Source organism: Natrix helvetica (assembly GCF_964273705.1).
Source record: "Natrix helvetica genome assembly, chromosome: 9".
Classification (NCBI taxonomy): domain Eukaryota; kingdom Metazoa; phylum Chordata; class Lepidosauria; order Squamata; family Natricidae; genus Natrix; species Natrix helvetica.
Genome location: NC_138560.1, coordinates 8,407,668 through 8,432,511, shown reverse-complemented (window position 1 = coordinate 8,432,511; position 24,844 = coordinate 8,407,668). Strand labels below are relative to the sequence as shown.

At 46.4% G+C, this 24,844-nt stretch overlaps 1 protein-coding gene and 1 long non-coding RNA gene across 2 annotated transcripts; one reads left to right on the top strand and one right to left on the bottom strand.

Annotated features, from left to right (window-relative positions):
* Position 1: 1 nt before the first annotated feature.
* LOC309396725 lies at positions 2 to 19,930 on the top strand. Its single transcript, XR_014176151.1, has 3 exons — positions 2 to 141; positions 4,244 to 4,435; positions 19,601 to 19,930. It is a non-coding gene; the product is annotated as an uncharacterized lncRNA (long non-coding RNA).
* Positions 2,446 to 24,617, bottom strand: LOC309396720 (membrane-spanning 4-domains subfamily A member 4A-like). The gene is made up of 7 exons (XM_081962096.1): positions 24,470 to 24,617; positions 22,833 to 22,991; positions 21,303 to 21,419; positions 20,253 to 20,309; positions 5,849 to 6,004; positions 4,348 to 4,467; positions 2,446 to 3,316 (listed from the first exon to the last, which is right to left on the bottom strand). Exons 2-7 carry the CDS (start codon positions 22,938 to 22,940, stop codon positions 3,236 to 3,238), a joined length of 639 nt encoding a protein of 212 aa, XP_081818222.1. The 5' UTR covers positions 22,941 to 22,991; positions 24,470 to 24,617; the 3' UTR covers positions 2,446 to 3,235.
* Positions 24,618 to 24,844: the final 227 nt, after the last annotated feature.

Below are 24,844 nucleotides of genomic sequence, written 5' to 3'. Positions count from 1 at the left end.
AAGGAGGAGCTGATTCACCAGGGCGGAATGAATGCCATTGACAGGCGGGCTTTTCCGCCTCCTTTCCTTTCTCCCGGGAGAGTCGGGCCAGCGATCTGTGCTGCCAGGAAGCAGAGCCCGGAGTCTTCTCTCCAACGCCAGGTTTCATAGCAGCTGATATTGTTCCTCTCTTGCTTCTTCAAAACTCCAACATGGATTATGTCTTTAGAGGGAAATATCATGACTTGCTTGCTTGGCATCTAAAGGCCCATCACAGTGCCTGGCTCTCTTTTAAAGCCTCCCAAGTTTGCTGCAAAGCACAAGGGTCAGCAAAAAGAGAGAGAATCCCATACAAGAGTATCCGATTTGAATTTTTCTTTTTCTCAATGGAGACTTTTCTGCTTCTTCCCCTTTGAATGAGGGGGGGGGGGAGAATGATTCTGTATACAGATAGTCCTCGACTTGCAACGGTTCGTTTTAGTGACTGGTCGAAGTTACAAGAGGGCTGAAAAAAAGGGGACTTGTCATCCTTTGTCACACTTACAAACATTGCGGCATCGCTCCTGGAATTTGCTTTTTGTTAGATACTCCCCCCTCTAGTTGTTGACAAGGACAATAGTAGTCTCCACTCAGGTCCTCTCTTTTCAGGTAGAACAGAGAGACACCTGATTGGCTGAAGCGCTGGACAGCTTCCCTTTAAAAAGGGAGAGCACTCATTCAGTGGATGCCTGTACTTGACCAAATAAAGAGCTGATGTTATCTCCAGGCTTTTGTGCCTTTCATTACCCTATCTAACACTTTTGTTGGTTTTATATTTCCGGGCCTCACACTACAGGCCTCAAGATCCCTTTCCCATAATGGGGAGGGGTTATAAAAATTGCAGATGCTACATTAGCTGGTCAGGATAACAGCTGGTTGAAGAATTGTCATAGGTACACAACACAGAATCCTCACGGTCCAATTGCAACAGAATAGGGGGCTTGGGGATGTCTAAAATAAGAGGAACCATCATTCCATTCATCTTCATACTCGCCCCCAGAGCCAAAGGTTCACCCTGGTAAAATTTCTTCAATGGGACCGGAAGATGGTTCTCAGTGGTGGAAGCCAAAGACTCTGGGCTCAGGGCTAAAGGGGAATCCATGCTGGGCTTTGCAAAAAAAAAAGGAGGCTCCTTTAGGTCAGCAAACTCACCAATGCTGGGGACAGTAGAAAGGAAGGAAAAAAGTCAGAGAACATCTAAAAGATACATTTGATTCTCACCAGACTCAAGGTTGACTCAACCTTCCATCCTTCCGAGGTGGGTAAAATGAGGACCCAGATTAAGTGCCCACTGCCAGGAGTTTGATCCTGACCAGCTCAAGGTTGACTCAAGCATCCTTCCGAGGTGGGTAAAATGAGGACCCAGATTGTTGGGGGCAAGAGGCTGACTCTGTAAACCTCTTAGAGAGGGTTATAAAGCACTGTGAAGCGGTATATAAGTCTAAGTGCTACTGCTATTTCTAACTCTGCCCACTGCCAGGAGTTTGATCCTGACCAGCTCAAGGTTGACTCAAGCATCCTTCCGAGGTGGGTAAAATGAGGACCCAGATTGTTGGGGGCAAGAGGCTGACTCTGTAAACCTCTTAGAGAGGGTTATAAAGCACTGTGAAGCGGTATATAAGTCTAAGTGCTACTGCTATTTCTAACTCTGCCCACTGCCAGGAGTTTGATCCTGACCAGCTCAAGCTTGACTCAGCCTTCCATTCTTCCAAGGTGGGTAAAATGAGGAGCCAGATTGTTGGGGGCAAGAGGCTGACTCTGTAAACCTCTTAGAGAGGGCTGTAAAGCACTGTGAAGCGGTATATAAGTCTAAGGGCTATTGCTATTCCCTAAGTGCACAAAGATTTATTCTGCCTTCATAAAGCCTTGGGGGAAAAAAACTTGGCAGAAGTTGATCACTCTCCAAGAGACTTCCTAAGTCTGTTAAGGTCACCTTTAGCCACTTCCCAAGGGTTTCTTCAGCCCTGGGTCTGGAAGGAGGAAGGGGGGGGATGGAGTGAACCCAAATCCCTGCCTGCCCTTCAGACCGAGGCTGACCCATTCGCTCCCGCACAGCTGGGCGGCTCTCCGTCCTTTTGGCTGCTGTTCAGAAGGCGATGGTCTTCCTCGCTTTGGCTCCTGTAGTTTTTGCACAAGCCTTGATGATCTTTGTCACTGCAGATGCATCGCAGCATCTGGATCACTTTTGAGCTTTTCCTTGAACTCTCAGCTGCTGCAAAGCACGAGGGTCAGCAAAATGAGAGAGAGAGAGGAGTATCCCAAACAATGAGACCCCCTGCCACCCTCTTTGTTTCTGTGGCGTTTAGACAAAATTTTAAAAAGGCAAGCCAAATGCTCAGCAAGTTTATTAGTCTGGAGTGCAGTCATGCCTCAAATAAAGTGCGAGATTGGCAGAAAGCAGCCTGATGCAAAGTCGAGTGGCAGGAAACAAGTTTGTCTTCGGGTCTATACATTTATACCCTGTCTTTATTATTTTTATAAATAATTTAAGGCAGCGAACGTATTTAATATTCCTTCCTATTCCTGTTTTCCCCACCCCAACAAAGTGAGTTGGGCCTAAGTGAGAGACTGGCTTAAAGTCACCCCCAGCTGGCTTTTATTTATAAGGTGGGATTAGAACTCTCCTAGTTTCTAGCCTGGTATTTTAACCGCTAAACAAATTGGCTAGAAGTGTAAGTTATGGCTATACATCTGGCTCTTTAATTTTCATGGGACTATATATGGCTGCTGAGCCTTTTATGTGAACAATTCCCAGGGACGCCCGTTACACCCCACAAATCAATTTCTGGAATGTGTTGTGAGCCTTAGATGGTTTCACACAAGCATAATTGGTTACATGAATGTAACTGGGTGCAAAAAACATTTGGCTAAGCTCTGTTGAGGTGAGCTTTGGAGTTTGCCTGGTCTGTGACACAACCATCGTAATGTGGAAACTGTGGTTTATCTGTAACATGTTCCATAAACCCACCGACTGTGCATTTTCTAACAGCAAAACATAACTTGGTACAGGTGCCAAGCATCATATACAGAAATATTTTAACCAGCAACAAAGAACATTCATATTCCCAAGACTTTTAACATGGTCCCTTGCTTAGCCCGTTAAAGATTTTTATGTTCCCCTGAGTAAAAAGTTCCATGCAATTCCTTAAAAAGTTTAAGGCTTCAATATTGCAGCTGCCAATACAGTCCGGAAGAGCTGCCTTGAAGAGAAAGCAACTCAAGGGTATTCTGGATCTTTGCAGTCGATGGGTGGATGCTCAGCATTGGCAGGAGTTGCATTCTGATAAATGACCACAACCTAAAGAAACAGAACATGAGATTTTGAAACCATTTGTTTGCATGCATTGCTCTCTACAGCTCAGAATAGAAATTCTCAGCCTGCCAACGGCCTGTTAAATGCTTCTGTCTCTCCTTGTTTCAAATAAGGATCTGAATAATTTTTGATTCCATTCCCAAGAGGAATCTGGATTCTCACTGGAGTATAAAGACATCGCTGCCTCTCTTTAAAGCAGCTGCATCCTTTTCCGGTTTTGCATGGCTGGTGCTGCCTCCCAAGTCCCAGAAAGAAATGCTTTATACACTCTCACACATTTTGGGGGGGATTCTACCTGAAGTGTTGCCTGGACCACGTGTAGATTAGGTGGTACCTATTGTCATTTTTTAAAATTATTACTATCAAACCATTTGCGGTTTGAGGCAACTCTGAGCACGTCTTAAGTGGGTGGTGAGAACATTACTTCTTCCTCTGCCAATTAAAGATACAGGATGGGCTCACTCAGATGTGTACGGTGGGTTGTTTCCTTTAGGTCTATCCAGTGGTGGGATGCAACCAGTTTAACAACTGGTTCAGTGAGTGCACACAGGCTTCTTACTCACATGTGTCTTACGCATGCATGCAGCATTCAAAAAAGAAGCTTTTTAAGCTTCAAAACGTACCTTCTATGTCAGCGCCTGTGAGTAAAACAGCTGACATGCGACAATCCGCTCTGCTGCACAAATCAGCTGAGCTAAAAAAACAGGGAAATATAGGACAGGAAGGCCCAGGGGCAGGTGGGCGGGGCCAAATACTCAACAGAACTACTGGTTCGCCCAAACCGGTCCAAACTGGCTGAATCCCACCCCTGGGTTTATCACAATAGGAGAATCAACCACCATTATTTATAACGCAAGATTTGCAAGATAGCATAATGTGTGAAGCCCAATTATTGTCGTGTTTCTTTTACAGCACAGTTAGTACAAGGTATGAACTAAGAACCTCGGTTTATTGGCAAGCCATGTTTCTGAATCTGTTTCCTTTGATGAACTAACCTCCTTCCATTGGAATCTTACCGTTTCAGTGAAGGCATTTCGGCAAAGCATCTTACAGCCAAAAGACGCAAGAGAGATGGCGATGCAAAACTCCAGGATGGTGAACACGGTAAGAACAATCAAAATTCCTTGAATGATATGCTATCAACGAAGCAAAAAAGTCACACATCCATTTTTATACATCGAGACAGAGGCATATTTAAATCCAATTCTAGAGTAAAGAAAAAGGCCTGGATTAAATATGCAGGCTCTGTCTTGCTTGGGCAAAAAGGAGGATGCAGTTTTGTTTTGTTTTTAACTCAAGAGCAGTGAGATAATGTTTAAAAATATCTCAGGCCAACACCTTCCTAACTGAGTGCAGTATAAGAAGGAGGAGGAGGAGCAGCCCAATCAATGTTGCAAGACTCTATTATTACAGCCATTTCAATAAAATGAGTAGCAGCTTTCCTGCAGAGATGGTTTCCTGGTATATTCCATCCAGTGGTGGGTTTCAAAATTTTTTAGAACCTCTTCTGTAGGTGTGGCCTGCTTTGTGGGAGTGTCTTGCCAGCCATGTGACCGGGTGGGAGTGTCTTGCCAGCCATGTGACTGGGTGGGCATGGCCAACTTGTAAAATGTGGTGAAACTCACTTAACAACGCTCTGGCTTAGCAACCAAAATGTTGGCTCAGAAACTCTGGCATTTGAAGCACGCAAGTCTTAAAGCTGTCAAGTTACAAGACCCTTGCACCTCTAACCCTTTAGAAAAAAAACCCCAGGGTTGTTCAAACTTGACAGCTTTAAGACTTGTGGACTTCAACTCCCAGAATTCCTCCTCTCGCTCTTCATCTTGATGATGTGCGGACAGGCGGGGGGAGGGATCTGGAACCGGTTCTAAATGGCACTGTAGATTTGTGGAACCTCTTCTATATAAGAGGTTAGAACTGGCAGGAACCCCCACCCCCCCTGGGGCAAGGCCAGCCAGAAGTGGCATTTACCGGTTCTCCAAACTACTCAAAATTTCCGCTCCCGGTTCTCCAGAACTGGTCAAAACCTGCAGAATACTACCTCTGATCGCTAGCACCTAGTCAAGTTGGGACCCAGTTCCAACCATCTAGTTTGGTCTCAGTTTACACAAAAAAACCTGAAAACCACACTTTTGTGGAACAAAAAAAGTTAGCATTTGGTCAAAACAATGCAATGCAATAAAAGCTGTGGTCAGATTTTCCTATGTCCCGCATAAATATCTGGCCGAACTTTGGCTGCACTGATCAGCTGCCATTTTCATTCTTGGCCATGCCTTGAAGACACTCCTCTTGAAGCTGTTTTAAAAAGATTGGGCGAAAAAAATTAGAGCAGGCCAAACTCTTGAAACCCCAAGACAAAATTTCTGCCCCTCGATTCCATGGTTAAAATTCTGAGAGATATTTTTGACCCCACCACGTCCTCCAAAGATTGGCATGTCCAATTGGAGGTCACCAATTGCCTTCTCTGCCCGATTCAAGTCAACTTTTTAGATGAATTCTGAAAGGTCACAGACTTACGAAAATTTCACGACACATTTCCTCAGGATGCTCTGTAATTCTATAGCAAAAGAACATGAATTGATGTGTGATAACTGTGATTGTGAGAACCAGGAATATGATGCCAATGCCAGCGGTTATGGCACTTATCACATTCATTGCCAACGTGCCTTCCACCTAGGAGGGATAAAATAAATTAATAAATATATAAAAACAGGCACACACAACAAGAGATTCAGCCAGCTTTGAGTTCTGAATGTGCTTTAGACAGAAAAGTTGAGACTTTTACTCTCTACACCAGGGGTGTCAAACTCAAGGCCTGCAGGCCAAATCTGGCCCAAGGGGTGCTTAGATCTGGCCCGTGGAGCCACCCTAGAAACAGTGAAGGACCACCCTACAGTGCCTCTGACAGTGAAAACAGAGCTCAGGAGTGCCATGCGTGGTCCCCCTAGGCTCCGTTTTTGGCTGCGACTGCCTCCTGCAGCACTGTGCCAGCAAAAATGGAGCTCAGGAAGGCTCCACGTGCACATTTCCCCCATTGGAAAGGAAACCCACTTAGGGTTAGGATTAGCTCCCCATGAACCCGTACAGAAAAATGGACATCGCCAACAGATTCGGGGCACTTCAGTATGCATAGGAGGGCACTGACTTTTCCTGCCTGCCTTATCCACGTTTCCTGGTAAAATACATGGGGAAATCCCATTGGGGGGAAAACCCACTGAGGGTTAGGGTTAGCTCCCCATGAAACGGTACAGAAAAATGGATATTGCCAACGGATTCAGAGCGCTTCGGTATGCTTAGGAGGCCAAAGACTTTTCCTGCCTGCCTTATCCACGTTTCCTGGTAAAATACATGGGGAAATCCCATTGGGGGGAAAACCCACTTAGGATTAGGGTTAGCTGCCCATGAACCCGTACACAAAAATGGATATTGCCAACGGATTCAGAGCGCTTCGGTATGCTTAGGAGGCCAAAGACTTTTCCTGCCTGCCTTATCCACGTTTCCTGGTACAATACATGGGAAAATCCCATTGGGGGGAAAACCCACTTAGGGTTAGCTCCCCATGAACCCGTACAGAAAAATGGATATTGCCAACTGATTCAGAGCGCTTCGGTATGCTAAGGAGGCCAAAGACTTTTCCTGCCTGCCTTATCCACGTTTCCTGGTAAAATACATGGGGAAATCCCATTGGGGGGAAAACCCACTTAGGATTAGGGTTAGCTGCCCATGAACCCGTACACAAAAATGGATATTGCCAACGGATTCAGAGCGCTTCGGTATGCTTAGGAGGCCAAAGACTTTTCCTGCCTGCCTTATCCACGTTTCCTGGTAAAATACATGGGGAAATCCCATTGGGGGGAAAACCCACTTAGGGTTAGCTCCCCATGAACCCGTACAGAAAAATGGATATTGCCAACGGATTCAGAGCGCTTCGGTATGCTAAGGAGGCCAAAGACTTTTCCTGCCTGCCTTATCCACGTTTCCTGGTAAAATACATGGGGAAATCCCATTGGGGGGAAAACTCACTTAGGGTTAGGGTTAGCTGCCCATGAACCTGTACAGAAAAATGGATATTGCCAACGGATTCAGAGCGCTTCGGTATGCTTAGGAGGCCAAAGACTTTTCCTGCCTGCCTTATCCACGTTTCCTGGTAAAATACATGGGGAAATCCCATTGGGGGGAAAACCCACTTAGGGTTAGGGTTAGCTGCCCATGAACCTGTACAGAAAAATGGATATTGCCAACGGATTCAGAGCGCTTCGGTATGCTTAGGAGGCCAAAGACTTTTCCTGCCTGCCTTATCCACGTTTCCTGGTAAAATACATGGGGAAATCCCATTGGGGGGAAAACCCACTTAGGGTTAGGGTTAGCTCCCCATGAACCTGTACAGAAAAATGGATATTGCCAACGGATTCAGAGTACTTCGGTATGCTTAGGAGGCCAAAGACTTTTCCTGCCTGCCTTATCCACGTTTCCTGGTAAAATACATGGGGAAATCCCATTGGGGGGAAAACCCACTTAGGGTTAGGGTTAGCTGCCCATGAACCTGTACAGAAAAAATGGATATTGCCAACGGTTTCAGAGCGCTTCGGTATGCTTAGGAGGCCAAAGACTTTTCCTGCCTGCCTTATCCACGTTTCCTGGTAAAATACATGGGGAAATCCCATTGGGGAGAAAACCCACTTAGGGTTAGGGTTAGCTCCCCATGAACCTGTACAGAAAAATGGATATTGCCAACGGATTCAGAGTACTTCGGTATGCTTAGGAGGCCAAAGACTTTTCCTGCCTGCCTTATCCACGTTTCCTGGTAAAATACATGGGGAAATCCCATTGGGGGGAAAACCCACTTAGGGCTAGGGTTACCTCCCCATGAACCTGTACAGAAAAAATGGATATTGCCAACGGATTCAGAGCGCTTCGGTATGCTTAGGAGGCCAAAGACTTTTCCTGCCTGCCTTATCCACATTTCCTGGTAAAATACATGGGGAAATCCCATTGGGGGGAAAACCCACTTAGGGTTAGCTCCCCATGAACCCGTACAGAAAAATGGATATTGCCAACGGATTCAGAGCGCTTCGGTATGCTAAGGAGGCCAAAGACTTTTCCTGCCTGCCTTATCCACGTTTCCTGGTAAAATACATGGGGAAATCCCATTGGGGGGAAAACCCACTTAGGGTTAGGGTTAGCTGCCCATGAACCCGTACACAAAAATGGACATCGCCAATGGATTTGGAGGGCATGAGTATGCTTAGGAGGGCACTGACTTTTCCTGCCTGCCTTATCCACATTTCCTGGTAAAATACATGGGGAAATCCCATTGGGGGGAAAACCCACTTAGGGTTAGGGTTAGCTGCCCATGAACCCGTACACAAAAATGGATATTGCCAACGGATTCAGAGCGCTTCGGTATGCTTAGGAGGCCAAAGACTTTTCCTGCCTGCCTTATCCACGTTTCCTGGTAAAATACATGGGGAAATCCCATTGGGGGGAAAACCCACTTAGGGTTAGCTCCCCATGAACCCGTACAGAAAAATGGATATTGCCAACGGATTCAGAGCGCTTCGGTATGCTAAGGAGGCCAAAGACTTTTCCTGCCTGCCTTATCCACGTTTCCTGGTAAAATACATGGGGAAATCCCATTGGGGGGAAAACCCACTTAGGATTAGGGTTAGCTGCCCATGAACCCGTACACAAAAATGGATATTGCCAACGGATTCAGAGCGCTTCGGTATGCTTAGGAGGCCAAAGACTTTTCCTGCCTGCCTTATCCACGTTTCCTGGTAAAATACATGGGGAAATCCCATTGGGGGGAAAACCCACTTAGGGTTAGCTCCCCATGAACCCGTACAGAAAAATGGATATTGCCAAAAGATTCAGAGCGCTTCGGTATGCTAAGGAGGCCAAAGACTTTTCCTGCCTGCCTTATCCACGTTTCCTGGTAAAATACATGGGGAAATCCCATTGGGGGGAAAACTCACTTAGGGTTAGGGTTAGCTGCCCATGAACCTGTACAGAAAAATGGATATTGCCAACGGATTCAGAGCGCTTCGGTATGCTTAGGAGGCCAAAGACTTTTCCTGCCTGCCTTATCCACGTTTCCTGGTAAAATACATGGGGAAATCCCATTGGGGGGAAAACCCACTTAGGGTTAGGGTTAGCTGCCCATGAACCTGTACAGAAAAATGGATATTGCCAACGGATTCAGAGCGCTTCGGTATGCTTAGGAGGCCAAAGACTTTTCCTGCCTGCCTTATCCACGTTTCCTGGTAAAATACATGGGGAAATCCCATTGGGGGGAAAACCCACTTAGGGTTAGGGTTAGCTCCCCATGAACCTGTACAGAAAAATGGATATTGCCAACAGATTCAGAGTACTTCGGTATGCTTAGGAGGCCAAAGACTTTTCCTGCCTGCCTTATCCACGTTTCCTGGTAAAATACATGGGGAAATCCCATTGGGGGGAAAACCCACTTAGGGTTAGGGTTAGCTGCCCATGAACCTGTACAGAAAAAATGGATATTGCCAACGGATTCAGAGCGCTTCGGTATGCTTAGGAGGCCAAAGACTTTTCCTGCCTGCCTTATCCACGTTTCCTGGTAAAATACATGGGGAAATCCCATTGGGGAGAAAACCCACTTAGGGTTAGGGTTAGCTCCCCATGAACCTGTACAGAAAAATGGATATTGCCAACGGATTCAGAGTACTTCGGTATGCTTAGGAGGCCAAAGACTTTTCCTGCCTGCCTTATCCACGTTTCCTGGTAAAATACATGGGGAAATCCCATTGGGGGGAAAACCCACTTAGGGCTAGGGTTACCTCCCCATGAACCTGTACAGAAAAAATGGATATTGCCAACGGATTCAGAGCGCTTCGGTATGCTTAGGAGGCCAAAGACTTTTCCTGCCTGCCTTATCCACATTTCCTGGTAAAATACATGGGGAAATCCCATTGGGGGGAAAACCCACTTAGGGTTAGCTCCCCATGAACCCGTACAGAAAAATGGATATTGCCAACGGATTCAGAGCGCTTCGGTATGCTAAGGAGGCCAAAGACTTTTCCTGCCTGCCTTATCCACGTTTCCTGGTAAAATACATGGGGAAATCCCATTGGGGGAAAACCCACTTAGGGTTAGGGTTAGCTGCCCATGAACCCGTACACAAAAATGGACATCGCCAATGGATTTGGAGGGCATGAGTATGCTTAGGAGGGCACTGACTTTTCCTGCCTGCCTTATCCACATTTCCTGGTAAAATACATGGGGAAATCCCATTGGGGGGAAAACCCACTTAGGGTTAGGGTTAGCTGCCCATGAACCTGTACAGAAAAATGGATATTGCCAATGGATTCAGAGCGCTTCGGTATGCTTAGGAGGCCAAAGACTTTTCCTGCCTGCCTTATCCACATTTCCTGGTAAAATACATGGGGAAATCCCATTGGGGGGAAAACCCACTTAGGGTTAGCTCCCCATGAACCCGTACAGAAAAATGGATATTGCCAACGGATTCAGAGCGCTTCGGTATGCTAAGGAGGCCAAAGACTTTTCCTGCCTGCCTTATCCACGTTTCCTGGTAAAATACATGGGGAAATCCCTTTGGGGGGAAAACCCACTTAGGGTTAGGGTTAGCTGCCCATGAACCTGTACAGAAAAATGGATATTGCCAACGGATTCAAAGCGCTTCGGTATGCTTAGGAGGCCAAAGACTTTTCCTACCTACCTTATCCACGTTTCCTGGTAAAATACATGGGGAAATCCCATTGGGGCAAAACCCAATTAGGGTTAGGGTTAGGGTTAGCTCCCCATGAACCCGTACAGAAAAATGGATATTGCCAACGGATTCAGAGCGCTTCGGTATGCTTAGGAGGCCAAAGACTTTTCCTGCCTGCCTTATCCACGTTTCCTGGTAAAATACATGGGGAAATCCCATTGGGGAGAAAACCCACTTAGGGTTAGGGTTAGCTCCCCATGAACCTGTACAGAAAAATGGATATTGCCAACGGATTCAGAGTACTTCGGTATGCTTAGGAGGCCAAAGACTTTTCCTGCCTGCCTTATCCACGTTTCCTGGTAAAATACATGGGGAAATCCCATTGGGGGGAAAACCCACTTAGGGTTAGGGTTAGCTGCCCATGAACCTGTACAGAAAAATGGATATTGCCAACGGATTCAGAGCGCTTCGGTATGCTTAGGAGGCCAAAGACTTTTCCTGCCTGCCTTATCCACGTTTCCTGGTAAAATACATGGGGAAATCCCATTGGGGGGAAAACCCACTTAGGGTTAGGGTTAGCTGCCCATGAACCCGTACACAAAAATGGACATCGCCAATGGATTTGGAGGGCATGAGTATGCTTAGGAGGGCACTGACTTTTCCTGCCTGCCTTATCCACATTTCCTGGTAAAATACATGGGGAAATCCCATTGGGGGGAAAACCCACTTAGGGTTAGGGTTAGCTGCCCATGAACCCGTACACAAAAATGGATATTGCCAACGGATTCAGAGCGCTTCGGTATGCTTAGGAGGCCAAAGACTTTTCCTGCCTGCCTTATCCACGTTTCCTGGTAAAATACATGGGGAAATCCCATTGGGGGGAAAACCCACTTAGGGTTAGCTCCCCATGAACCCGTACAGAAAAATGGATATTGCCAACGGATTCAGAGCGCTTCGGTATGCTAAGGAGGCCAAAGACTTTTCCTGCCTGCCTTATCCACGTTTCCTGGTAAAATACATGGGGAAATCCCATTGGGGGGAAAACCCACTTAGGATTAGGGTTAGCTGCCCATGAACCCGTACACAAAAATGGATATTGCCAACGGATTCAGAGCGCTTCGGTATGCTTAGGAGGCCAAAGACTTTTCCTGCCTGCCTTATCCACGTTTCCTGGTAAAATACATGGGGAAATCCCATTGGGGGGAAAACCCACTTAGGGTTAGCTCCCCATGAACCCGTACAGAAAAATGGATATTGCCAAAAGATTCAGAGCGCTTCGGTATGCTAAGGAGGCCAAAGACTTTTCCTGCCTGCCTTATCCACGTTTCCTGGTAAAATACATGGGGAAATCCCATTGGGGGGAAAACTCACTTAGGGTTAGGGTTAGCTGCCCATGAACCTGTACAGAAAAATGGATATTGCCAACGGATTCAGAGCGCTTCGGTATGCTTAGGAGGCCAAAGACTTTTCCTGCCTGCCTTATCCACGTTTCCTGGTAAAATACATGGGGAAATCCCATTGGGGGGAAAACCCACTTAGGGTTAGGGTTAGCTGCCCATGAACCTGTACACAAAAATGGATATTGCCAACGGATTCAGAGCGCTTCGGTATGCTTAGGAGGCCAAAGACTTTTCCTGCCTGCCTTATCCACGTTTCCTGGTAAAATACATGGGGAAATCCCATTGGGGGGAAAACCCACTTAGGGTTAGCTCCCCATGAACCCGTACAGAAAAATGGATATTGCCAAAAGATTCAGAGCGCTTCGGTATGCTAAGGAGGCCAAAGACTTTTCCTGCCTGCCTTATCCACGTTTCCTGGTAAAATACATGGGGAAATCCCATTGGGGGGAAAACTCACTTAGGGTTAGGGTTAGCTGCCCATGAACCTGTACAGAAAAATGGATATTGCCAACGGATTCAGAGCGCTTCGGTATGCTTAGGAGGCCAAAGACTTTTCCTGCCTGCCTTATCCACGTTTCCTGGTAAAATACATGGGGAAATCCCATTGGGGGGAAAACCCACTTAGGGTTAGGGTTAGCTGCCCATGAACCTGTACAGAAAAATCGATATTGCCAACGGATTCAGAGCGCTTCGGTATGCTTAGGAGGCCAAAGACTTTTCCTGCCTGCCTTATCCACGTTTCCTGGTAAAATACATGGGGAAATCCCATTGGGGGGAAAACCCACTTAGGGTTAGGGTTAGCTCCCCATGAACCTGTACAGAAAAATGGATATTGCCAACAGATTCAGAGTACTTCGGTATGCTTAGGAGGCCAAAGACTTTTCCTGCCTGCCTTATCCACGTTTCCTGGTAAAATACATGGGGAAATCCCATTGGGGGGAAAACCCACTTAGGGTTAGGGTTAGCTGCCCATGAACCTGTACAGAAAAAATGGATATTGCCAACGGATTCAGAGCGCTTCGGTATGCTTAGGAGGCCAAAGACTTTTCCTGCCTGCCTTATCCACGTTTCCTGGTAAAATACATGGGGAAATCCCATTGGGGAGAAAACCCACTTAGGGTTAGGGTTAGCTCCCCATGAACCTGTACAGAAAAATGGATATTGCCAACGGATTCAGAGTACTTCGGTATGCTTAGGAGGCCAAAGACTTTTCCTGCCTGCCTTATCCACGTTTCCTGGTAAAATACATGGGGAAATCCCATTGGGGGGAAAACCCACTTAGGGCTAGGGTTACCTCCCCATGAACCTGTACAGAAAAAATGGATATTGCCAACGGATTCAGAGCGCTTCGGTATGCTTAGGAGGCCAAAGACTTTTCCTGCCTGCCTTATCCACATTTCCTGGTAAAATACATGGGGAAATCCCATTGGGGGGAAAACCCACTTAGGGTTAGCTCCCCATGAACCCGTACAGAAAAATGGATATTGCCAACGGATTCAGAGCGCTTCGGTATGCTAAGGAGGCCAAAGACTTTTCCTGCCTGCCTTATCCACGTTTCCTGGTAAAATACATGGGGAAATCCCATTGGGGGAAAACCCACTTAGGGTTAGGGTTAGCTGCCCATGAACCCGTACACAAAAATGGACATCGCCAATGGATTTGGAGGGCATGAGTATGCTTAGGAGGGCACTGACTTTTCCTGCCTGCCTTATCCACATTTCCTGGTAAAATACATGGGGAAATCCCATTGGGGGGAAAACCCACTTAGGGTTAGGGTTAGCTGCCCATGAACCTGTACAGAAAAATGGATATTGCCAATGGATTCAGAGCGCTTCGGTATGCTTAGGAGGCCAAAGACTTTTCCTGCCTGCCTTATCCACATTTCCTGGTAAAATACATGGGGAAATCCCATTGGGGGGAAAACCCACTTAGGGTTAGCTCCCCATGAACCCGTACAGAAAAATGGATATTGCCAACGGATTCAGAGCGCTTCGGTATGCTAAGGAGGCCAAAGACTTTTCCTGCCTGCCTTATCCACGTTTCCTGGTAAAATACATGGGGAAATCCCTTTGGGGGGAAAACCCACTTAGGGTTAGGGTTAGCTGCCCATGAACCTGTACAGAAAAATGGATATTGCCAACGGATTCAAAGCGCTTCGGTATGCTTAGGAGGCCAAAGACTTTTCCTACCTACCTTATCCACGTTTCCTGGTAAAATACATGGGGAAATCCCATTGGGGCAAAACCCAATTAGGGTTAGGGTTAGGGTTAGCTCCCCATGAACCCGTACAGAAAAATGGATATTGCCAACAGATTCAGAGCGCTTCGGTATGCTTAGGAGGCCAAAGACTTTTCCTGCCTGCCTTATCCACGTTTCCTGGTAAAATACATGGGGAAATCCCATTGGGGAGAAAACCCACTTAGGGTTAGGGTTAGCTCCCCATGAACCTGTACAGAAAAATGGATATTGCCAACGGATTCAGAGTACTTCGGTATGCTTAGGAGGCCAAAGACTTTTCCTGCCTGCCTTATCCACGTTTCCTGGTAAAATACATGGGGAAATCCCATTGGGGGGAAAACCCACTTAGGGTTAGGGTTAGCTGCCCATGAACCTGTACAGAAAAATGGATATTGCCAACGGATTCAGAGCGCTTCGGTATGCTTAGGAGGCCAAAGACTTTTCCTGCCTGCCTTATCCACGTTTCCTGGTAAAATACATGGGGAAATCCCATTGGGGGGAAAACCCACTTAGGGTTAGGGTTAGCTCCCCATGAACCTGTACAGAAAAATGGATATTGCCAACAGATTCAGAGTACTTCGGTATGCTTAGGAGGCCAAAGACTTTTCCTGCCTGCCTTATCCACGTTTCCTGGTAAAATACATGGGGAAATCCCATTGGGGGGAAAACCCACTTAGGGTTAGGGTTAGCTGCCCATGAACCTGTACAGAAAAAATGGATATTGCCAACGGATTCAGAGCGCTTCGGTATGCTTAGGAGGCCAAAGACTTTTCCTGCCTGCCTTATCCACGTTTCCTGGTAAAATACATGGGGAAATCCCATTGGGGAGAAAACCCACTTAGGGTTAGGGTTAGCTCCCCATGAACCTGTACAGAAAAATGGATATTGCCAACGGATTCAGAGTACTTCGGTATGCTTAGGAGGCCAAAGACTTTTCCTGCCTGCCTTATCCACGTTTCCTGGTAAAATACATGGGGAAATCCCATTGGGGGGAAAACCCACTTAGGGCTAGGGTTACCTCCCCATGAACCTGTACAGAAAAAATGGATATTGCCAACGGATTCAGAGCGCTTCGGTATGCTTAGGAGGCCAAAGACTTTTCCTGCCTGCCTTATCCACATTTCCTGGTAAAATACATGGGGAAATCCCATTGGGGGGAAAACCCACTTAGGGTTAGCTCCCCATGAACCCGTACAGAAAAATGGATATTGCCAACGGATTCAGAGCGCTTCGGTATGCTAAGGAGGCCAAAGACTTTTCCTGCCTGCCTTATCCACGTTTCCTGGTAAAATACATGGGGAAATCCCATTGGGGGAAAACCCACTTAGGGTTAGGGTTAGCTGCCCATGAACCCGTACACAAAAATGGACATCGCCAATGGATTTGGAGGGCATGAGTATGCTTAGGAGGGCACTGACTTTTCCTGCCTGCCTTATCCACATTTCCTGGTAAAATACATGGGGAAATCCCATTGGGGGGAAAACCCACTTAGGGTTAGGGTTAGCTGCCCATGAACCTGTACAGAAAAATGGATATTGCCAATGGATTCAGAGCGCTTCGGTATGCTTAGGAGGCCAAAGACTTTTCCTGCCTGCCTTATCCACATTTCCTGGTAAAATACATGGGGAAATCCCATTGGGGGGAAAACCCACTTAGGGTTAGCTCCCCATGAACCCGTACAGAAAAATGGATATTGCCAACGGATTCAGAGCGCTTCGGTATGCTAAGGAGGCCAAAGACTTTTCCTGCCTGCCTTATCCACGTTTCCTGGTAAAATACATGGGGAAATCCCTTTGGGGGGAAAACCCACTTAGGGTTAGCTCCCCATGAACCTGTACAGAAAAATGGATATTGCCAACGGATTCAAAGCGCTTCGGTATGCTTAGGAGGCCAAAGACTTTTCCTACCTGCCTTATCCACGTTTCCTGGTAAAATACATGGGGAAATCCCATTGGGGCAAAACCCAATTAGGGTTAGGGTTAGGGTTAGCTCCCCATGAACCCGTACAGAAAAATGGATATTGCCAACGGATTCAGAGCGCTTCGGTATGCTTAGGAGGCCAAAGACTTTTCCTGCCTGCCTTATCCACGTTTCCTGGTAAAATACATGGGGAAATCCCTTTGGGGGGAAAACCCACTTAGGGTTAGCTCCCCATGAACCTGTACAGAAAAATGGATATTGCCAACGGATTCAGAGTACTTCGGTATGCTCAGGAGGCCAAAGACTTTTCCTGCCTGCTTTATCCACGTTTCCTGGTAATATACATGGGGAAATCCCATTGGGGGGAAAACCCACTTAGGGTTAGGGTTAGCTCCCCATGAACCCGTACAGAAAAATGGATATTGCCAACGGATTCAGAGTACTTCGGTATACTTAGGAGGCCAAAGACTTTTCCTGCCTGCTTTATCCACGTTTCCTGGTAATATACATGGGGAAATCCCATTGGGGGGAAAACCCACTTAGGGTTAGGGTTAGCTCCCCATGAACCCGTACAGAAAAATGGATATTGCCAACTGATTCAGAGTACTTTGGTATGCTTAGGAGGCCAAAGACTTTTCCTGCCTGCTTTATCCACGTTTCCTGGTAATATACATGGGGAAATCCCATTGGGGGGAAAACCCACTTAGGGCTAGGGTTACCTCCCCATGAACCTGTACAGAAAAATGGATATTGCCAATGGATTCAGAGCGCTTCGGTATGCTTAGGAGGCCAAAGACTTTTCCTGCCTGCCTTATCCACATTTCCTGGTAAAATACATGGGGAAATCCCATTGGGGGGAAAACCCACTTAGAGTTAGCTCCCCATGAACCCGTACAGAAAAATGGATATTGCCAACGGATTCAGAGCGCTTCGGTATGCTTAGGAGGCCAAAGACTTTTCCTGCCTGCCTTATCCACGTTTCCTGGTAAAATACATGGGGAAATCCCTTTGGGGGGAAAACCCACTTAGAGTTAGCTCCCCATGAACCCGTACAGAAAAATGGATATTGCCAACGGATTCAGAGCGCTTCGGTATGCTTAGGAGGCCAAAGACTTTTCCTGCCTGCCTTATCCACGTTTCCTGGTAAAATACATGGGGAAATCCCTTTGGGGGGAAAACCCACTTAGGGTTAGCTCCCCATGAACCTGTACAGAAAAATGGATATTGCCAACGGATTCAGAGTACTTCGGTATGCTTAGGAGGCCAAAGACTTTTCCTGCCTGCTTTATCCACGTTTCCTGGTAATATACATGGGGAAATCCCATTGGGGGGAAAACCCACTTAGGGTTAGGGTTAGCTCCCCATGAACCCGTACAGAAAAATGGATATTGCCAACGGATTCAGAGTACTTCGGTATACTTAGGAGGCCAAAGACTTTTCCTGCCTGCTTTATCCACGTTTCCTGGTAATATACATGGGGAAATCCCATTGGGGGGAAAACCCACTTAGGGTTAGGGTTAGCTCCCCATGAACCCGTACAGAAAAATGGATATTGCCAACTGATTCAGAGTACTTTGGTATGCTTAGGAGGCCAAAGACTTTTCCTGCCTGCTTTATCCACGTTTCCTGGTAATATACATGGGGAAATCCCATTGGGGGGAAAACCCACTTAGGGCTAGGGTTACCTCCCCATGAACCTGTACAGAAAAATGGATATTGCCAATGGATTCAGAGCGCTTCGGTATGCTTAGGAGGCCAAAGACTTTTCCTGCCTGCCTTATCCACATTTCCTGGTAAAATACATGGGGAAATCCCATTGGGGGGAAAACCCACTTAGAGTTAGCTCCCCATGAACCCGTACAGAAAAATGGATATTGCCAACGGATTCAGAGCGCTTCGGTATGCTTAGGAGGCCAAAGACTTTTCCTGCCTGCCTTATCCACATTTCCTGGTAAAATACATGGGGAAATCCCATTGGGGGGAAAACCCACTTAGGGTTAGCTCCCCATGAACCCGTACAGAAAAATGGATATTGCCAACGGATTCAGAGTACTTTGGTATGCTTAGGAGGCCAAAGACTTTTCCTGCCTGCCTTATCCACGTTTCCTGGTAAAATACATGGGGAAATCCCATTGGGGGGAAAACCCACTTAGGGTTAGCTCCCCATGAACCTGTACAGAAAAATGGATATTGCCAACGGATTCAGAGTACTTCGGTATGCTTAGGAGGCCAAAGACTTTTCCTGCCTGCTTTATCCACGTTTCCTGGTAATATACATGGGGAAATCCCATTGGGGGGAAAACCCACTTAGGGTTAGGGTTAGCTCCCCATGAACCCGTACAGAAAAATGGATATTGCCAACGGATTCAGAGTACTTTGGTATGCTTAGGAGGCCAAAGACTTTTCCTGCCTGCCTTATCCACGTTTCCTGGTAAAATACATGGGGAAATCCCATTGGGGGGAAAACCCACTTAGGGTTAGGGTTAGCTGCCCATGAACCTGTACAGAAAAATGGATATTGCCAACGGATTCAGAGTACTTTGGTATGCTTAGGAGGCCAAAGACTTTTCCTGCCTGCCTTATCCACGTTTCCTTGTAAAATACATGGGGAAATCCCATTGGGGGGAAAACCCACTTAGCCTGGGAAGGGTACCCACGACACAAGTGATATTGACCTGGCCATGCCCACCCCAGCCACGCCCACCCAGCCTCCAGGTTCAAATACAACTCTGATACGGCCCTCAATGAAATTGAGTTTGACACCCTTGTTCTACATCCTTGGGAGTGGCTGGATTCCTTCTTGCTCCTCTTGAGTATTGCAAAACCGACTCCCATGGAACCAACTGCCTCTGTCAGGTGCCTATCGGGACGCTGCCATTCTGAAGGGGAGGGGGTCTTGGATGCTCTTTGACACCCTTTTTCATGTATCTGATCTTCCTGTCACTTTGATGTACCTGCTTGGGAAAGGGAGAGGGAGGGATTGGCCTGTGGCCATCTGTTTTGTCTCAGCTCTGAAGGAACGGGTGAAGCCATGTCTGAGAACAACTTATCACCTTCTCAGTTTGAGTTTTCACAACAAAGTTGGCACCTATGGAGTGGCACACCTCAAACTGGACATAGGGGAGGGGTTTTCGGCAATGTTTAATCTAAGGTTTTTTTTTAGTGGGAACTTCAGATCCTGCCTTGCTTTCCGTGTTATCACTTTCTCGCAATTAAAGTTCCTTTTGAAATGATCCCTGTTTCAAGAGTTCTGCTTTCTTCAGGAGAGAGGAGGGACAAGTCCTTACAGCCTCATCCCATCAGAATATTCAATCAGAGAATGAGACAAAGAACCTCTTTGCCAAAAGCTGGCATAAAACGACCCACAAAACACCTGCAGGTTCCAAAAACAGAACTCAGGACAAGAATTTGGAGTGGAGAGGCTCTTAAACAACAAGCCAGAATCATCATGATGATGCTTCATTTGATGTTAGTGATCCAGGAACATCAGAAATCCACCAAGCTCCTGTTTGGCCACTCAGTGGGTTGCAGCAGTCCAGAGCTTCAGATGAGAGACTTTTTCAACCTTTCCTGAAGAGGGTGGAGATCATAGCCAGATTCCCAGAAATGGAGGGTTTCCAATTAAGCCATGTCATTCACTTATGTCAAATGGGTTAGTTACCAGAGGGATCTTGGGATTCCGAGCAGCCACCACAGCTAAGGATCCAGAGATGATGTACTGGAAGAGAAGGAAAAGCAAGTGAAGCCCTATGGCTCTATCCCCAGAGAATAATATATAGACCCGTAATCACTGCTTAATGCTCTTTGATTATCTCTTGTGCTGAACCTCAATCAACACTCCATATTCTAGCGGAAGATGCAGCTGTTTTAAGCCATTAAAGGAAGGAGCTACCATTCACAGGCGTGTTGTGTAGCCCTGCACTAGCATTCAGCATTTTCCCCATTTTGCTATGGCAAGGACACATCTCTCCAGATGCTGTGGACAACTCTCAGACTCAGGATTCCAGTTGAAGGAAACCACTAGGAAGGATAGCCATAAATGGCAACTGATCCTCAGAATGATTCTATGGACAGTCCTCAACCACCAAAATTGAGATGGGCAACTTGGTGCAGTTATTAAGTGTTATGTGACATGATTGTGCTGACTTATATACCAAGAGAAGTCCAGGTGCAGTAATGAAGCAAATCATATAAGTCATTCAAAGCACAAATTCACACGAATGTGACTTTCAGCTTCCTGCTGGCTTCCCCATTGATTTAACATGTTGGAAGCTGGTTGTACAAAGGGTGATCTCGTAGCCACAGGATGCTACAGCCATTGTAAAATGCACGCCAGGTGCCAAACAACCAAATCATGATCATGGGGGCCATAGAGTGACTATGATGGCCAGATGTTTGAAAACTGGTCCATTCCCCCACCCCACCCCCGGTATTGTAATTTGGAACAATTGCTGAATGAGCTGGGAATGAGGAAAGCGAGCCAAGGAAGTTACTCCCGTTAATGTTTGTAATCTCTTAGGTTCAGCGGTTTTCTGAAATGTTCTGAAATTTGGAGAACAGACGTAAGCCACAAAATGGAACTAGCCAAGCAACTAAACCATAGCATCCTTCAGGTAAGGCCAGTTTGCCTTGAGGCTGCTATGATATGCACTGGGATATCCTTGGTTGTGCTTTTGACTTTTTTTTAAATACACCATTATGTAAAAATTACCAAGATTCCACTCCAATAAGGCATCATTATCATGATATAGATCATGACACGATCATCGGTTACATTGAGCAGGATCCCAAAAATAATCCCTACGATTCCTATGAATATCTGTGTGATCTGGAAAGAGAGAGAAAAAGAAATCACAAGATCAGTGACGGTCAGGAGTGGGGAACCAACAAAACTCCAAATGTCACTGAACTACAGCATCTCTCGGCACTGGTTTAGATCAGTACTGTGCATCAGCCTCTGGAGAACCTATGGCTTTCTTCATGTCATCTTAGCAACTGGCCAGTAGGAGGCACTACACAATCTGGCACTCATCAGGCATAGGCATCTTTATGTTCAACCCATATATATAGTAAAGATTTTGAAAAGGGATGATAAAAAGCTAAGGAAAGGATTCCCCTCCCACCCCCCGCCCCCAGCCTCATGCTACAACCCTCAAGATCAACTTCCCTTAAGGGGGAGGTGATTATATAGTTCTTAGATGTTACATTAGCTGTCCAATAAAAAAAATCATCATCATCGTTTAACAACCCCATAATCCCTTGTAGGGTAGAGTCTGGCCAACTTAATGGGACTAGCAGATGTTTTAATGGCTGGATGCCTTTCCGTATTTTTCTGAGTACAAGATGCTCCGAAGTATAAGACGCACCTAGCTTTTGGGGAGGAAAACAAGAGGAAAAAAAATCTGCCTCTGCCTCCCAGCCGTTTGCCTCCTTGCACCAAACAGCAAACAGTACAGAAGATATACACTGTTTGTGGAGTTGCATTTCAGGCTATACTTGTACAGATGCTGTTAAAAGTGATGTGGCTTTCTGGAAGTATACATTATTGTCTGCTATTTAAAAGAAAATACAATAGCACTGGGCCTCTTCAGATCAAGCATTTATTTTAAAAAGCTTCTTCATTCTATTAAGTTGTCTAGAATAATAATAAAGCAGTCTTTAAAAAATAAGTCTAATAATTTGAACATTCTATAGGCATTTATAGTTATTGACTGACCTCCTTGCAGCAAACAACCTGTTTACGTTTAGCTGATTAGAAGAGGGAAAAAAATCTGCCTCTGCCTCCCAGCAATTTGCCTCCTTGCAAGCAAACAGCAAGTTTCACTTTCAATTTCAGTTTTCTCCGTTTGCCGCAAAGAGGTAAATTGCTGGGAGGCAGAGGCCAAAGGGTGGGGACTGGTGGGTGGATGGGTAGGGCTACATTTGGTGTATAAGATGCACTCACATTTTCACCCTCTTTTAGGGGGGAGTGCATCTTATACTCCAAAAAATACAGTACACTCTCATTGTGCTCAGAGAGAGAAATATCTAGCTCTACCTAGGATCGAACTCATAGCCTCCTGATTGTGAGGTGAGAGCTCCCCCTCTAGGCCACCGCAACACTCTTGGCCAATAAAACAAATGGATGAAGAATGTTCATAGGTACATAACAAAGAATCCTCAGGGTCCTATTGCAACAGAATAAGGGACCTGGGGATTTCCAAAACGTGAAGACCATCCTTCTATTCCTCTCCATACTCACCCCCAGAGCCAGAGGTTCACCCTGAAAAAACTTCTTCAGTGGGACTGGAAGATCAGTCTGAGGGGTGGAAGACAGGGACCCTGGGCCCAGAACGAGAGGAGAATCCATGCTGGGCTTTGCAAAAAACGAGGCTCCTTCAGGCCAGCAAATCCAACAATGCTGGGGGGACCGTAGAAAGGAAGGGAAAAGAGAGAGAATGTAGAAAGGACACGATCCCCATCTTTTAATTTCCCATTCCTCAGTAGTTAGGCTCTGCATCAGGAAGCTTATAAGGAACGCACTTTACAGCACCTTTCCCCCCTTAAATTTATCCTTAAATTGCAGGTACCTAAGGTAGCAGACAATGGGATTAGTAGTTGCATATTCCTAGAGTGAAAATAAAGTTATTCTGGGAATTATGCCTGCAGGGAGAATCTCATGTCTTTGGGAGAGGAGCAAAGGGAGGATAATGAAAGGTAAAGGTTCCCCTCGCACATATGTGCTAGCCGCTCCTGACTCTAGGGAGCACTGCAGTGCTCATCTCCGTTTCAAAGCCAAAGAGCCAGCACTATCCGAAGATGTCTCCGTGATCATGTGGCCGGCCTGACTAAACGCTGATGGCTCACGAAACGCTGTTACCTTCCCACCAAAGGTGGTTCCTATTTTTTCTACTTGCATTTTTTACGTGCTTTCGAACTGTTAGGTTGGGATAAGCCGGGAGAAGTAACAGGACCTCACTCCATTACACGGCACTAGGGATTCAAACTGCCGAACTTTCTGATCGACAAGGTCAGCATCTTAGCCACTGAGCCACCAAACTAAACCCTTGCAAGACTGAGTGGCTCTGGGTTTGGGGAGAATTGGCTCAGGGAGAATAGCTATCTTTGGTCTTGATTTTGTTACACTGCACTGTATTAATTTATTTGATTCCTTGGTTAGTTTTTATCGTTTTAAATGTGGTTTTATATTCTGTAAGCCTCCTTGAGCTGCCATGGGCAAATCGGCCGCAATATAAATTCAATAAATAAACGAATCTTTCAAATATGACAAGAAAAATGACAAGATGGGCTCTAAGCATGAGTCCGAAATCTCAGAAGAGTAAATTTCTAAAGTGACCAAGGCAAATTCCATCTGACAAGAAAACTGTTCATGTCTGAACCTCCAACAAGATTTGACAAAGCAGTCAACACCCCGACACACACACACCCCGCCCTTACTTCATTCATCTGCTTTGGGGCGCAGAATCCATTGAACCCAAAACCAATGGATTTAACAGATTAACAGAGATGGATGGGACCTTATAGGTCATCTAGTCCAACCCCTCGCTCAAGCAGGAGACCCTACACCATTTCTGACAAAGGGCAGTCCAATCTCTTCGTGAAATGGAGTTGGAAACGCGCAGATTCTAAGCGGGGGAAGAGGGGAGGGAAGCAAAAAAAGCGGTCCTCTGGGGCGGAAAAAAACTTAGGAAAGTTGCTCCATTGCGTGGATTCAGCCGCTGGGCTAAGCCTGAACCGCCACCCCGAAGCCCCGCAGTCTAGGAGAAGGGAGAAGGGGAGCGACCCGACTGAGATTGACCTGTTCAACTGGGCTCAGCCATCGTCTTGTTCTCCCAGCGCTGCCCTTCGCCCCGTCCGGGAAGGACCAAGGTAACTCACCCAAGTCGGAGTAGCGTCGGAAGAGTAGCGTCCCGTCTCCCTTTCTCCTTCCTTAAGAGTCGGGCGAGCGACCCCTGGGTTGCGAGGAAGCAGAGAGCGGGTTATTCTCTAACGCCGTTAGTTCAAAGAGTTGTCTATCCTTCCTCTTCTCTTCTTCCAAAACCCATTTTCGCTTCCGGAGACTGGAGCCTTTCAGGGAATCGCGTGGCTCGCAAGTGCTTTAACCTTTGCAGCCCCAAGACGCATCGCGCCTCTGAGCATCTTTTTTTTTTAATGTTTTTATTAAACAGTTTTTCCCCCATTTTTTAAAACACAAATATCATCTTTGCAACATTTCCACATCGGTAAGCCTCCCTTATACTCTTCTGATCCGTA